This window comes from Chinchilla lanigera, unplaced genomic scaffold (genome assembly GCF_000276665.1).
Source record: "Chinchilla lanigera isolate Chin_1 unplaced genomic scaffold, ChiLan1.0 scaffold00152, whole genome shotgun sequence".
Lineage (NCBI taxonomy): Eukaryota > Metazoa > Chordata > Mammalia > Rodentia > Chinchillidae > Chinchilla > Chinchilla lanigera.
In genome coordinates, this window is record NW_004955553.1 from 418,585 (window position 1) to 434,789 (window position 16,205).

The following is a 16,205-nucleotide window of genomic DNA, read 5'->3' on the forward strand; positions in this document are numbered from 1 at the left end:
GCGCTTGCCAGGCAGGCGCTTTGCCGCTGAGCTAAATCCCCAGCCCCTCTCTGATGTATTTCTAATTGCCTTGAATAACCATAAGAGGCTGGTGCTATACCTTACTGGGCGGCACGGGTCTAGGGATGGGTCATGGCTTCTCTTTTATTTTTGGGTACCCGGAATTGAACTCAGGACCTCATGCTTGCCAGGAAGGTGCTGCACCACTGAGCTCTATCCCTAGCCCAGCTTTTCTTTTTGATGGGGGAAGAGGATGTAACTAGGGTGACTGAGCAGGAATGCTGAGGTCTCACAGCGCTCAGCCTTTGAAGGCCATTGGCAGGAGAGCAGTTCCCAATGCTGAGCTCCTTTCCCTTCTCTCTCTCGGATAGTGGCTCCCTTGCTGAGGTGGAATGAAAATATCTAAGATGTGCTTCCCACATCTATCTTTCCTGGAAAACAACTCACAGTAACAAAGAAATGGGTTTTAGTTTTTTTTTTTTTGTTTTTCTTCCGGTACCAGGAGTCGAACTCACGACCTTGCACTTGCCAGGCAGAGGCTTTTGCCACTGAGCTAAATCCGCAGCCCCCAAGGAAATGGGTTTTAGGAGCCAATTTAAGAGTCATATAAGGAGGGTAGATAAGTCATAGGAGAACCACAATGCATACAGGCATCAGAGTCTAGTAACTGCAAAATGAGAGCCCCAAAGCATGTCAGTACATTCTAATATTCCCCAGCAGTGGTTCTCCAGACCTTAGCATGCGTTGGAATCACCCTAAGTCTTGTTAAAAACAGACTGATGGCCTGTCCCCCAAGTTTCCTATGCAATAGGTCTCGGATGGGACCGGAGAATTTGCATTTCTGAACGGCACTCAGGTGGTGCAAAGGCCGCTGGGCTAGGGACCTCACTTTGAGAACAACAGCCCTTTAGGATTAAACAAAAACTCACAGCAAAACTAGCCGATCACAGAGCAGCCAGATCCCTAAGGCTGCCCTCCAACTTTGGGGGATCCCAGCACCCATGATGCGGGAAAGAGACCCACAGAGTGGCCTGGCATCGTGGGTCTGATTCAGGGTTACCCATCCACTGGGAGTAACAACACAGCTTAGAGTTTTCAGTGACTTCAAATACCGAGCTATTTATGAATACCACACTTAGGTAGGCCTTCATGACTCGTTATGCTACTGGTATAGTAGTCACCAGTCCACTGTAACAGTGAAAGTCTACAGAACTGGACTCTGTTCTCCAGCAACGACCAAAGAAAGAACTTTCGCTTTTCCTCTGATTCTTGCCCTCTTAGCGTCTGCACTCCCCAGCCAGCTAGAGGGTCTGGCCGAGATGGAACACTCTGGGGTTCCCAGGTGGCCAGGCCTGGGACAGTGGTCTCTTCCCTCTCCTGTACCCGGTGGCCCTGCTCCCATGTCGGCCCTGGCATGGCCGCCTTGCCTTCCACCGCTGCTGCTGGTTCCCGAGGCTCTCACTGCAGGAAGTTCTTCCTGATGTCTAGCCTCAGTCCTTCCTGCTACAGTGTGGGCATTTCCTGAGGCCTGAGCCTTGTTAGATGGACAGCACTGCTGTGAGTTTGCACTGTTTTCCAATCTACTTCCGGTGCCCACTGCCATCCCTTTCCGCTGGGGTTGGGCTGCCCTCCTGTCCCCAGGCAGACGCCTACCTGATGATGTAGCCCTTGAGGATGCCGTTCTGGTGGCTCTCAGGAGGCGGCTGCCACTGGATCATGATGGACTGGTTGGTCCGGCCGCTGGCGATGACATTCTGTGGCGGGGCCGTGGGAGGCTCCTCGGGGAGGGAAATCCTGAATCAGAAAATAAAAGAGCAGATGGGCCTTTCACTCAGTCTCTGGGGACAGCACAGGCACCTAACAGGAAGGGAAGAGGCCAAGGCCTGTCCTGTTCTGTCTCTTGCTGTGTGCCCTTGGGCAAGTCACTTAACCCATCTGAGCTTGTTTCTACAAAAAGTATCTTGCCTGCCTTATAAGACTGGTTGTGTCTCAAATGACCCCATCCATCTATCTATCTATCTATCTATCTATCTATCATCTATTAATTAAAAACACAACAAAACACCAAATGTGTGCATTTTTGGTGCAGTTGAAGGCCAGGTGCTTCAGTTGCCCATTTGTCAAAGAAGCTAGTGTTGGGGTTGATGAGGTCAGAGGTGTTCAAGCATTTCGGCAGGAGGAGTGTTGGTAGTTATTTCCCACCAGCTGGCTGGTGATGTGCCTGAGCCAGGCCTCCTCACTGACCGGCTGAGCTGTCGGGGGGGGGGGGGGGTGCAGTGGGCAGGCAGGTGGGGCCCAGGCGTCGCCCGCCTCCTGGAGCCCGGTGCCCCGTCTCTCTCTCTTTCTGCTGTGGGACACAGTGTTCCGCCTAAAGTGTATTTTTCACACGACTGACACTTATGTATTAAAAACAAAAGTTAATTATTTTTGATGGATGTCTTTCCCTCTTTGTTTATTTTTCTGTTTTTGCATCCTGATGGATCGCTTTCCTAGCAGCACTGTGTGTACTGCGTTTTCCCAGAGGCCAGAGCCAGGATGATTTAATCTCTCGTGTGGTGGCTGGAATGATCAGAGGAGTCAGCAATGCACAGTGAGGCCGCAAGGCAAGGGAGGTGGGTGTTGGGGTCCCCTGCACTGGGGTCCCCTTGTTGGGATTCCAAGGCTCTGGAAGAGCTGGGGGCAGGCAGGTGTGTTGTTCACCGTGTCACCTGCAGGGGGCCACACACAACTGGGCACATAGCAGGTGCTCAATAAACAGTGAGCAAGACCTGGAGCAGAGAATGTGTGAGGCCCTGGGCTCCATCCCCAGCACCATAGAAAACAACACTGAGCAAATGAATTCCCCTCTTTCTGCTGCCACGCTGGGCTGGGGACTGTCACTTCTTCCCCTGTTGGAGGGTCCTGCCCCTGTGGATGTCTCTAGTGACAGCCCCAGGCTGGAGCCCGTTGGAACACTGGCAAAACCACATGCTTGACTGAAGCATCTTCAAAGAGCTGAGTCACAGCTTGGACATGTGATCTGTGTCACAGACATTTTGATCTCTGGAATGACATTTTCTTTCCCACTAGAGGTGGCCGCTTTGTCTGCAGGGTTAGCTGGGCAGAACGCACCTTCTCCACAAATGGGTGCAGTGCTGGGCATGGATTGCCTGTTGTTATATTCAATGTCCACTGTCTTGTAAGGATCTGCTGGAGTCCCCCCAGGGCCCAGTAGCACGCGTGGCACTGGGTATTGACATTTGTGAAATCCCTGCCCCCAGTTCTGTGTCCTTTGACCATGGTGATAGCACATGGAGGTGTGGAGCAGGCAGAAGTGAGTTCTGAGGTTGCACAGCACAGGGTTACAGGCTGACTCCTGGTGGCATTATCATGTGCCTCGCTCCACCCACAGCCTGTGTCTGCCTGTATCACCTCCTTCCGCTCATGCTGCCCCTGAGTGATAGTTAGGAGCCTACAAAGCAGGAGACTGCAGCCTGGAGGGGCAAAGACATTGAGCCCTGTGATCCTGCCCCCTTGTCACACTGGATGGGCAGCAGGTGGCCCCTTGTGGTCCCAGCTGCAGTGGCTGAAATGTCTTTGGAGGAGTGGCTATATTCCCCTCACCTCTCAGTGTCCTTGCTGAACTGTCCTTTGCCCACATCGTTGACGGCACAGAGACGGAACTGGTAGGAGCGAGCTGGAACCAAGCCCTTGACCATCACTGAGGTGGCTTCAGGGTCCACGCTGGCCAGGAGGATGGTCCATGGGGCATCTGCAGGGACAGTGGGTGGGGCAGGGTGGGCATCCTGTGGGGAGAGGACATGCTCTCTTCCTTCTTTCCCAGCAGGAGTCCAGCCTCCTTTGGGCTGGCAGGAGGGTGAGGACCTCCCTGCTTGGTCAGTAGCACCTGTCACATCTTTCTTCTGGGTCCCATTAGCCTTTGTGGCATTGGGCTGGAAAGCATTGAAAGAAGCAGGGGCTTATGGGAACTAAGATGGTGCTGGAGAGCACTGGAGGAAGCAGGGGCTCATGGGAACTAAAATGGGGCTGGAGGGCATTGGAGGAAGCAGAGGCTCATGGGAACTAAGATGAGGCTGGACAGCACTAGAGGAAGTAGGGGCTCATGGCAACTAAGATGGTGCTGGAGAGCACTGGAGGAAGCAGGGGATCATGGGAACTAAGATGGGGCTGGAGAGCACTGGAGGAAGCAGGGGATCATGGGAACTAAAATGGGGCTGGAGAGCACTGGAGGAAGCAGGGTATCATGGGAACTAAGATGGGCTGGAGAGCACTGGAGGAAGCAGGGGATCATGGGAACTAAGATGGGGCTGGCGAGCATTGGAGGAAGCAAGGGCTCATGGAAACTAAAATGCCTTCATCTTTTCTCTCAAATTGATGACCTCAGGGAAAACTGTATAGAAAACACAATTTAGATTATACTTGCTAATTTTGGAGTTCATAGCCTGGGGCCTTGGAGAAATAAAAATAAAAATAATAATAATAACCACTGTCTTTGAGGCCACTGCTCTGCCAGGCCCTGCTTTGAATACCTCCTGCACACTCTTCCTGGGCTGTCACAATGACCGGAGAGCAGAGGCCATTCTTCCTGATACAGAGGAGAAAGCCCAGGTTGCTCAGACCCCCAGAACATGGAGGTGAGGAGTGGGGACCCAGCCCGACCTGCCTTGCACAGGAGATCAGGAGATTGTCCGGCCCAGCCCCCGGCCCGAGTGACACTGGGACCTTACTGTTCTCTGACATCTCCAGGACGTAGCGGATCAGGGGGCTGTTCCCGTCGAAGGGCTTGGCCCACGTCAAGTTGATGGCCCGTCTCTCCACGGTGCTGAGCATGGCCACTGGGTGCTCAGGAGCGTGGGGCAGTTGCCTGGGGGAGAGATGTATTGGGGGAGCTGCCCGAGGGGTCTAGGGTCATGTGACAGGGACACCAAGATTCAGGTTGGGTGGGTCTTGCACTTCCATGACAGCTCGTGTTCAGACATAGGACATGGCATCTGGCCATCCACCTGGACAGTTCTCCCCCTGGAACTGAAGCCCACAGGTCCAAGCCCTACTCAGGCCCCCTGCTCCTCACAGAAGGCCGCTGTGAGCTGACAGAGGGGCCTAGAAGGATGCTTAGGCTGAGAGCCATGCTCCCTAACCTTTTCAACATGAGGGCCTGGGTTTGTGGAAGACAGTTTTTCCGTGGGCCAGGCTGGGCTATGTGTGGGGGTGATGGTTTCAGGATTAGATTCTCATAAGAAGAGCAGCTAGATCCCTGGCCTGCATGGGTCACAGTAGGGTCCAGCTCCTGTGAGAATGCAATGCTGCTCCTGACCTGATAGGAGATGGAGCTGAGGCGGTGATGTGAGCCATGCGGAGCGGCTGTAAGTACAGATAAAGCGTCACCGGCTTCCTGAGAGACCTGATGCGAGACCGTGTCACACAGGACCTTGGGCTGTGAAGAGGGTGCGGGTTGGCTGCTGCCCTTACCTGACTCGCAGGTGGGCACTGCGGGAGTCATTGCCGCCGGCTGAGAGCACCCGGCAGGTGTATGTGCCGATGTCCCCTGACCACGTCTGTGTGATGTGCAGGGAGCCGTTTTTGTCCAGGCGGATGCGTGGGTTGCTCTCCATGGCCAGGGTGGCTCCATCCTTCTCCCACACATACCTAGGAGCAGGAAGGGCCACTTAGCAGGCAGAGAGAGAAAGAGACGGGGGGCGGGAGGGGGGGGAGGGAAAGACCAAAGCTCCTCCTGGAAAGAGTCCACCAAAATTGGGCAGGTGACAACCCAAGGCCACACTGGTTCTGGCCGGGCAGGAAACTGGCCCTGGAGAGGAGGCTGTGGAGGCTGAGGGCCTAGGAGTCCATCATTCCTGCCGCGGGGCGCTGTGCACAGGAGCGGTCTCACATTAAGTCATTATTGGTCGTTTACACCTGCAGTTCAGGCCCGGGTCAAAGCGTTGTTGCTTTTGGCCAGAAGCCACCACGAAACAGCCAACACAGAAGAGCCAGCAAAAAGAGTGCTCCCGAGGAGGTGAAAAAGATTATGGCTGGGAAAGAATTAAAGTTTCCGCACAGACTACATTTTGGAATTAGTTTTATGAGGAAAATCATTAGATCGATGCATCACTGTGACAAATTGACTTTAGTGTCCAAAAAATCACTTTAGCTTCGGTCAGTCGGTACAAAGGGGGACTTGAGAAATTACACACAAGCCTGTGCCTGACAACGAGAAATATCTCCTCTGGAATTGTTCTGGAGGGAATGTAGACGTTATTATCGCCGTGCACACACCGGAGGGCTGGCCCTGCCTGGGGAGTGCAGTGCTGTCCCCCCGAGAGTCTGGCCATGGCTCTCAGCTCGAGGCAGACTGAGGAGTGGGGTGTTTCTGAGATCCCCTGTCACCTGGAGGTCAGGTGGGGGGTGTGAGCCTCAGGGTCCTACAGGGTCCTAAGACTCTCTGGGAATAGAGACTGCAACACTGGCAGTGAGACGGAGTCTATAACATTGTTAAGCTGAGTCTGAAAGGAAAAATCAAGGGAAAAACAGAAAGTCCAGATATAAAAAGAAAAGAAAAAAGGAAAAGAACAAAGAAAACCCAGACATTCTCCAGCACTGGGGAACCATGGTTTATGCATGTGAGTCTCGTCCTACAGATGTTTCTCCTGCCCATGGACAGGTAGTGGACCGCAGCGCCTCTGTATTTTACGGTCAGATTCCCTGCTGAGAGGCTGCCCTGGCCTAGCCTTGTGATCGTGAGTAAGTTGATGTAACCTTGCTGTGTCTCAGTTTCTCATCTGTAACTTGTGGGAATCCACACCATCCACTTCATAAGGTTACTGTAAGGATTGTGGAGCTAGCATGAAATACTTGGGCAGTGCTTGGGTAATACTACTGTGGTCAGGAGAAGTTAGCTGTCAGTCTTTTTGCTGACACAGCACATGTGCATTAATGATTTCTAGTGACTGACTTATTATCAATTGATTGATCCACCAATCCATCCTTCCTTCTGTCCATGTTTCCATCCATCAGCCTACCTACCCATTGATCTACCCATCATCCATCCATCCTGATTTTAAAGTTGTCTTTTCTTTCTTTCTTTTTGTCTTTTTGAGACAGGGTCTTGTTATGCAGTTCAGCCCAGTCTTGAGCTCACTTTATAGCCCAGGCTGATCTCGAACTTGCAATGATCCTCCTGCTTCAGCTTCCCAAGTGCTGGGATGACAGGCATGTGCCACCATGCCTGGCTAAAGTTGTCTTTTCCACTCAACAAAATATCATATACTCTTTCCTAAAATTAAAAAAAATGTTTTGAACCAGAGTCTGACTATGTAATTCAGGCTGGCCTTGAACTTGCTACGGAGCCCAGGCTACTCTGGAACTCACAACAATCCTCCTGCTTCAGCCTCCCAAGTGCTGGGATTATAGGCTTGTGTCATTATGCCTAGCTTCATATACTTTTTTTAATATGACATTTCCATACCATGTTTTTTAAAAATCAGATGTAGAATGGCTTAATGATTGTCCCATCATTTAACTTATTTCCTAATACTGGATATACAGTTTAGCGTCTTTATCCCCCCTGATATTATAGCTAACGCTGTGCTGAATGTGCTTTTGGCAAAATATTTTCACACTCCACATCACTCCCTGAAGGACAGATTGTCAGCAGTAAAATTGCCAAGTAAATTTTTAAGGCTTTTACAATGCATTTTAACAAATCTACAACAATAATCACCTTCCACTCTCTCTTTACCTAGAAAAGAATCATCTTTGTCAACATTGAGAATGGGCAAAATTTTCCTTAAAAGCAAATCTAGAGGCAGAGAGTAATTCCTGCTTAAAAAAACACCCCAAGGCAAACAGACATTCTTTGTTTCAGAAAGCATATGAAGCCTGTGAAATATATATGCCAAGGCTGTTGAATTTTAATTACTTGATCTAATTAGAAATACAGGGGCTAGAAGAACAAATTATCCCCAGGAGAAAGTAGCTAACCAAATCCAGCACATAGGCTAGTCCATGGTGGGGTCAGCACACATGGCCCTCTGCTTGTTTGTATAAATAAAGTTTTATTGGGACACAGGCATAACCACTTGTTAACATATTGCCTATGGCTGCTTTGCTCTACAGAGTTCAGTAATTATGACAAACAATCTACAGTTCTTATAAGCCTAAAATATTTATTCTCTGGCCTTTTACAGAAATAGTTTGCTGGCCAATGTCTTACAGAACCTGGTTTCTCCAACAAATCAATTACGTAAATGTGAAACAAAAACAAAACCAAAAAAATAAAGATGCAAATGAAAATAAAGGAGCCCTCTCAACAAATGGTGCTGGAACAACTGGATACCTATGTGCAAAATAAAGTGACTGGGAGAGTCACACACTTCACACCTTTCATAAAAATTAATTAAAAATGAGTATGGCATGGTGGTCCATACCTATTATTCCAGAGCTCTGGGAGACCGAGGCAGGAGGATCACAAGTTGGAATTCTGCGACTTAATAAAAAACATCTCAAAATAAAAAAAATAAAAAAGGACTGGGGATGTGGCTCAGTGTGAAGGTCCTGAGTTCAATCCCCAGTACCACCACTACAAAAAAAAAAAAGAAAAATGGATCACAGACCTAAATATATGCTGCAGAACTCTAGAACTCTTAGAAGGTAATGCAGAGAAAATCCAGAAGTCTTAGTGTCTGGCTCTGATATTTTAGATGCCACACCAAAGGCCTGACTCAGGGAGAAAGAAATGATAAGCTAGCCTTCATTAAAATTAAAAATTTCTGCTTCTGAAGAGATATGATCAAGAGAATAAAAAGAGAAGCCGCAGACTGGGGGAAATTATTTAGACAACAAACACCTGATAAAGAACTGTTATCTAAAATATACAGAGAACTCTTAAAACGTAGCCAGAGGAAAAGAAAGAAAGTTCTTACAGACTGCCGCCCACCAACCAAGATCCACAGAAGACAAACATGCATATGAAAAGATGCTCCATGTCACTCATCCTCCGGGAAATGCAAATGACAGATGTTACAGCTATGGGATGGCCACCATCCAGAATAACGATAGCACTGCGCTGACCCAGGAGCCAGGGACTGTCTCCCTACCTATTGGGGGAAGTGCAAAGGGAAGGAAAGCAGGGAAGACAGAGACGGTGGTTTCCTATAAAGCCAAACACACTCTTAACATCATCTTTCCTAAACAAAAATGCAAAAAAGAAAAACCCTACATCCATCATAGTCATGATAAAAATGTTCCAAAATAACCTGCAATTCTATAACTGGCTGTTTAGCAATTTTGATGAGTGCCTTTTCAGGGGCCCTCTCAGCTTTATGTAACAATGGATGGTCCTCAGCACATCAAAAATGTGTAAAAATAGTTAGCTGCAAGGACATTCATAGTCAGATAAATTTAGCAAAATTTAGAAATAAACTAAATATCCAGCAACAGGAAACTAGTAGTGTAAATCATGTTCCAGCCACACGGTGTACCTCTGAATGATTGTGTAATTGGAGTTGATACAAAAATATGGATATAAAAAGGCACAGAAGGTACTTGAGGGAAAAATCAGATTAATATACAGCACATCTTTAGCTTTTTAAAAGTGGCACCCAAATGTTATTACTGCTTCTGTCTATAAAATTAAGGGGAACACATACATCAACTTTTCTGCTTTCTCCTTAATTTTTTTCTCGTCTGCATTTTTTATATTTTCTTTTCCTAAAATGGGATGGATTTGTTAAACAGTGAAAAGTTAAATTATTTGTTATTAATAATAATGGTTACAAGTGGACTTTCAGGTTTGGTCTAGATCTGCCCCAGAGAGCAAGTAGAAGCATTCCCCTCTAGGATGGTGTTAGAGGCTTTCACAGGGGTAATCTGTGCTGCTCGGTGCCTCACCCCTAGGGCCTGGCTTGATGCTGACAACATGTTGCTCAGAATTGGATGGTGTCCACTTGAGAAGGGAGAAATTTTGTTTATTTACTTAGAGTTGCCATGCTGCCCAGGCTGGCCTCAAGCTCTTGGGCTCAGGGATCCTCCTGCCTCAGCCTCCCAAGTAGCTGGGACTACAGGTACAGTATGTGCCACTATTCCAGTTCCTAGAAAAAGAGTGTTCTATTTTGGCAACATGTTAGAATTGCATGGAGAGCTTTAAAAATGCTGAGGTCTGGGCACCCCTCCTCCAATTTAGCTGAAGAGGGTGGAGGGCAGCAGAGGTTCCCACCGTATAACGGAGCCAAGCTGGAAGGGGAGATGCATGGCTGGCCATAGGCATCGACTGTACCTATGGAAGGTGGTGAGGAACCTATTCTTCTCTCTCCTCCCATCTTGAAAAGATTGTTCTAGATGGTTCACTTCATGCTAGGGCAATGACCCCTTCCCATAAACTGGAATAGGACAATCTGGACAATCCTGCACATAGCTGTGGGGCTCTACAGAGTGTGTCTGCTGAAATATCTCTGAGTCCCTGTGTTCATCAATAATTATCTAGAGAAGCCAGGTGAGGAGGCACACCCTTGTAATCCCAGCACTCCGCAGGCTGAGGCAGGAGGATCACCAGGAGTTCAAGGGCAGCTTTGGCTATCAAGTGAAATCAAAGCTAGTCTGAATTGCATAGTGAGACCCTGTCTCAAAAAAAAAATTATCTAGAGAAAGAATAAAATGCACAAGCGTTTTTCAAACAGAAGTAGATGATATTTTGTAAATAAAACACCAATTTAAAGTGCTACTGAATTAATACAGTGTTTTGTGATTATGGAGTTTTTCAATTAATGGATGCTAAAAGTATGGCTACTACATCACATCTGAAGCTGGAACTCTCAGAAGTACTCGATGTGGGTTTTCTCTGAGGACTTTTTCACAGTTAGTATATTAATTTTTAAAATAAAAATCTAATAAACCCAGAAATGAGGACAATCTGGTTAATTGGCCAACAAGATACCAACTACGTCTACACGATTTCAGGGCTCATGTTTGCCTCTGTGCTGGTGTGTGACGATTGCCCTAAAAGGTCACAACTGAATGTTTAATGAGGTGTCTCTCAGCCTGGCCGCTGACATTTTGGCAAGGCATGGAGCTCCTTTGGCACCTTGGGTCGGGTCTCAGCGTGGAGGGTGAGACTGTGCTGCTTCCAGTGGTCACCAGGTGGCGCTGCAGGACGCAGTTGCCACGTGGAGCCCAGGGAGGCCATTTCTCCAGGAGGCCTAAGCTGGGCCCTGCAGCCTCCATGCCCGCTGTTTGACAATAATATTTTGCTCATTGGATACAGCGGCCACACACAGGCCATCTCCACTTCCGGGGAAGCAGTTCCTTAGCATTCTGGAGCTCCTGAGAGAGAGCGAGGGTCATCCTCCCACTGGTTTTAGTTCCTAAAGCTTCCTGGAGGTTGGCTCAGGTGTCCTGGTCCCTGCTTTTACATCTTTCTTGCTGCTTCTGTCCACAGGATTCCATCCCACCAGCTTCTCCAGTGGCTTTGGAGTGTGACTGAAGCCCGGGAGGCCGAGCCCCCTCCCGTGGTGGGAGTGACCCCAGGTTGGGCACCTCCTCATGTGCCTGTCTGCGAGGGTCACCCCAGGGGTCACTTCTGCCGCAGCTCTGGAGCTGCTCCTGTGTCCTCTTACCCACTCTGCTGTGAAGACACTAAGGGACTTGACTGAATTTGTCCACATGAATTTTGCAAGAGGCCTAGAGCATGGGGTGGGGCAGGGAGATGCTTGTAGCGAAGGCTTCGATCCCAGAGAGAGCCAGAGTCGCCCCTGCTCATGGGCTTCGGGTCTCTTTCTTGTCCCGGCTTCCTTGTTTCCTCCTTTCTCTTTTCCTGCACACGGCCCTCTCCATTGCCCCCTACAGGCCGCATTTACCTCCCAGCCACGCATGCTATCTAGGGCTTGCCCTCGGAGTACCTGATGGTCACCCGGGGGTCGTGGGCCACTCCACACACCATGGAGGCCTGGGTGCCCTTGATGACGCTCTGGTCCTGGGGAGGCCTGGTGATGCGAGTCCGGGCTGAAAGAAATGGCGGAGACAAATGTTGAGCAGGGCAGGGGTTCTAGAATCTGGGGGCGACAAGGGTGAGTGAGCACAGGCCCCATGAGATTCGAGCTTTGTGGTTGGCTGAAGGCAGATCTGGTGCACAAGGACCTGCTGTAGTCAAAGTCCGGGGAGAGTTAAAAAGAGCAATGTAGCTGGGCGTGGTGGTGGTTCGTGCCTGAGATCCTAGCACCCTGGGAGCCTGAGGCCAAAGGACCCCAAGGTCTAGCCCAGCCTGGGCAAGTTAGCAACTTGGTGAGACCCTGTCTCAATATAAAAAAAATTTTAAAAAGAGCTGGGGTTATAGCTCAGGGTGAAGGCTCTGGGTTCAATCCCCAGGACCACAAACAAAAACCAAAACAAACCACAAGTAAAGCAATGTGCTCCTGTGACACTGTAATTCACGGAACCTACATGCATGGGGGGGGCGGGTTCCTTTATAAATCCATGTAAAGGATGGAGAAATAGCAATCTGCACAGCTTGTTGGTGACCCAGCCAGGGTCGCAACGAGCTCTGCAATGTCCAGTGTGGTGCTTTGCCAGGTCTCAGGCTCACCCAGCTAGGCAGCCTCCGGTGTGCACAGGCGTAGGGGTGTGGGCGTGAGTCTCTTACAGGAGGGGCTGGCGCACCACTGTCTGGGGCCACATCTGGCAGATGGCCTGTCTGAGGGACTGAACTCTTACCGCAACACAGCCGGGCCCATCAGATCACGCCGGCCCCTGGCTGCTTCCCGGACATTACAGAAGTTAGCTGAGTAGCTGTGACAGACACTGTCTGGCCCACAAACCCTAAAATATTTACTACCTGGCCCTTTATGGAAAACATCATCCTGATTTCTGCCCTGAAGAATCTGAAGACTGCTCTCTCCCGCCACCTCAAAGCCGTCTCCACCCGGCCGAGCACTGCGTGAACTCTGCACCCTGAGGCCCTGCTGGTCTCTGGCTTCTAGATTAATTTGTCACTGTCTGTCCAATCATGAGAGCTCTGGCTGAGACACAGGCGCAGTGTGGGGATGCTGGGGCCGTGTGTTTCTGTGGGCGCCTCCGTGTTGAGGCAGCTGCAGGCATGGCCGGCTCATGCAGACCTGGAGAGCCCCCCGCCACCCCTGCCACAGCCACTCACCCCACACAACCAGGTCTGCAGAGGCCTCGTCCACCCCCCGAGAGTTAGTGGCCAAACAGGTGTAGGTGCCGGCGTCGGAGATGTGCGTGGGGCTGATGAGCAGGCTGCCCGACTCCAGGAGCGTGAAGCGCGGCAGCTGGACGGAGCCGCTGGCCAGGATGCGCTCCCCTGCGGGCGACATGGGGGACTCACGTGGTGCTTCCCCCGCTCCCCGGAAGGGCTGGGGCAGGGCTGGGCGGGGGTTTGGTGACAGGCACAGGGTCACTGGGGCGCCTCCTGATGCTCCTCTACCCGCCACACTGCCTGCCCTTCCTGGGACGAGGTCACGCATTGTCCTGACGGTGGCAGGCAGCAGCAGCCAGGCACAGCCTCGGAGGCAGCTGGCACCTGGGCTGGGCGGGGGAGGGGCAGAGACAGAGAGACACAGAGCCGGGAGAGAACACACGGGCCTGTGTAGGAGGGGCTGCCAGGCAGCTTCCTGTGGCTGGCTCCGGTTTGAAGAACTGCTTGTCAATGGGAGGGGGTCTCCGTGTGAGCCCGCAAGCCAAGGGTGTTGCCCGCACCTGTATCGGGTCGGTGCGATTGTCGTCAGGTCTGGGCACCTGCCTGCCTATGCCTATGTCCATCTACCTGCTGTATGCCATGCTCTGTTCTAGGTGTCAGGAGGCAGCTCTCTTGGGTTGTGCAGTGCACAACTTTTGTAACTGTATTTGGGGAATCCAAGCGAGCTGACTCCAGAACCTAGTTTTGAAGACTGTCCTAGGCTGTCACCTGGCCGTACCCACCGAAGGCCTGTCCCATCTACCTTTCTGCCAAGTGATAGCTGGCCGGGGTGCCCCCGAGGTCTCACACGCCAATACCACTGACATGCCGTCAATCACCGTGCTGTCCAGGGGGCCCCTGGTGATGTTGGGGGCGATACCTGCAGACAGAGGCAGTAGGGTCAATTAGCTGCCCGGGAAGGGCCCCTGGCCAGGGAGCTGGGTCCTCACACCCCTGCCGTCCCAGGTGCTGCCGGGCTTTCTGCAGGTGCTCCGACGAGACCCTAGTGTTGGGAGCGAGACTGGACAGCCCGTGTGGACTCCCCAGAGCGCCCTGACATACAGGGGGAGCAGGTTTCGCCCACCCCACCCCTGCCTGGACCTCATCCTCCTAAAAGGGGAAACCGAGGACCCAGAGGGCGGCTCCCAACCTCCATGACAAGGCACATGGACACATCCTTCATCAACTCGAATCTGAGGCTCCAGCTTCTTACAAGGCAGCTGAACCCTGATGCAGCGCTAGTTCTCTCTGGAGCCCTGAGCAGGTTTTTTTCTCCAGGACTCAGCCCTTCGTGGACCCATGGTCAGTAGGAACCTGGTTGCAGGGCTCCTCCCCTGAAACAGCTCCAGGCCATCAGGGAGGACTCTGGGGGCCCTTGATGCCTGGGGGAGCAGGCAGGCTGCAGACGCTGCACAGGGGCGGCTCTGAGCTCTGAGATGCTATTGCTACGTCACAGCACATGCTGTCCTCACAACGGCCCTCGGCTGGGGGACACTGTGCCCCAGGAGCACTCGGGAGTGGGACAGGGGAGGCCAACTTACTGGTGACAGCCAAGTAGGTGGAGGTCTGCACCTCGCCGGCCGCGTTGCGTGCAAAGCACTGGAACATGCCGGTGTCGTCCGGCACCAGCCCGCTGATCTGCAGGCCGCCGTCACCCCGCTGCCGGAAGCGGGCCAGCTTCTCCACCTCCACCACAGCGGCGTCCTTGTACCAGGTGACGGAGGGCGGCGGCACACCTGTGGGGGACCCGGCCACCTCAGCCCAACTCATAACTTCGCCCTGGCTGCCTTGGAGGGGTTCTGGGGTGCAGCCAGGGCTGGAGTCTGCAAAGGGGGGCACTGGCGTGTCTTGGTCTCTAGAACCTTCTCAGGGCTGTCCCTTTGGGTTTGACGAGAGGGGGAAGACGTTAGAACAGCACTTCTCACATGATTTGGGATACGGTAGGGATTCCAAGAAAATGAAAAGATCCCAGGATCAACTTACCTTACAAGTGCTGGGGTAGACAAACTAAGTTTTTAAAAAATTGCAGGATGTAGCACAGCTTTTGTGGGCTCTGGGAATCCGTGGTAGGGGGTGGTCGTGGAATAGCTTGCAGAGGGGCCCAGGTTCCTTGGGGGCCCTCAGAAGCCCCTTCCTCCCTGGTCTGCACTCTTCTCTGAGGTCTCTCCTGCCACCCGCTCTATCCCTTGGGGTCTCTGCTGAAATGTGGCTTCCCCAGAGGGGCTCCCCCAGCGCTGCCCCCTGAAGCCTGCCCGCTTTCCCTCCCTGCACCCCTCCATTGGTGTCACTGTGTTTCATCCAGCACACACAGCCCATCCCTCAATGTCTCGGAGACTAGGCTGTGTCTCAGAATCGACGGCATGTCATGATTTAATTGGCAGCCTTTTTTCTTTCTTAGTGGTACATAAAATAATGGGGCATCTTACAACCCGTGGCATTTTAGATGAGATGAAATAAGGTATCTGTATTTGTTTATTGGTTTGCTCCTCTCCTTGGCAAAAACGTAAGCTCCTAAACAGCAGGGATTTGGCTGTCTGGTTCACTCTGGGACTCTCCTGCCCCGACAGCAACGCAGGCACATGGTCACCCCACAAGAGGGACCTGCTGCCTGAACAATCGCCCTGCAGTGTGGAGGCTCAGAGGAGTGTTGTTATTCCTGCTCCTCCTCCATGCCACTACCTCCTGCCTGGCTGTATTTACCCTTTGCTCAGTATTTCCCCCTGCCCTGTCATGGAGCACTGCCCTCCTGTACAAGGCATCGAATCCAGGGCTGAGCTACATTTCCAGCCCCTTTTATTTTTTATTTTGAAGCAGGGTCTTGCTAAATTGCTCAAGATGGCCTCAAACTTGCCATCCTCCTGCCTCAGCCTCCCCACTGCCCCCTCAGCTTTATCTTGGCTTGGCAGAACCTGGAAGGAAGGTGAAGATGAATTCTCCAGCGACTGGGACAAGGGTCTAAGTAGGAATAGTGGAGAGGAGAGGAAGTGGCCCTCCAGCAAAAAGTAGGGTACCCAAGACTCATCTC

At 51.5% G+C, this 16,205-nt stretch overlaps 1 protein-coding gene across 1 annotated transcript in view; it reads right to left on the reverse strand.

Moving 5' to 3' along the window:
• Sdk2 (sidekick cell adhesion molecule 2) overlaps positions 1–16,205 on the reverse strand; it is a gene marked incomplete in the record, with an annotated part of 261,617 nt that overhangs the window by 65,395 nt on the left and 180,017 nt on the right. The window contains 8 exon segments of the mRNA XM_013508659.1: positions 1,654–1,794; positions 3,604–3,751; positions 4,728–4,864; positions 5,470–5,646; positions 11,889–11,991; positions 13,139–13,306; positions 13,944–14,060; positions 14,722–14,916. Coding sequence (XP_013364113.1) covers positions 1,654–1,794; positions 3,604–3,751; positions 4,728–4,864; positions 5,470–5,646; positions 11,889–11,991; positions 13,139–13,306; positions 13,944–14,060; positions 14,722–14,916 — 1,186 coding nt within the window.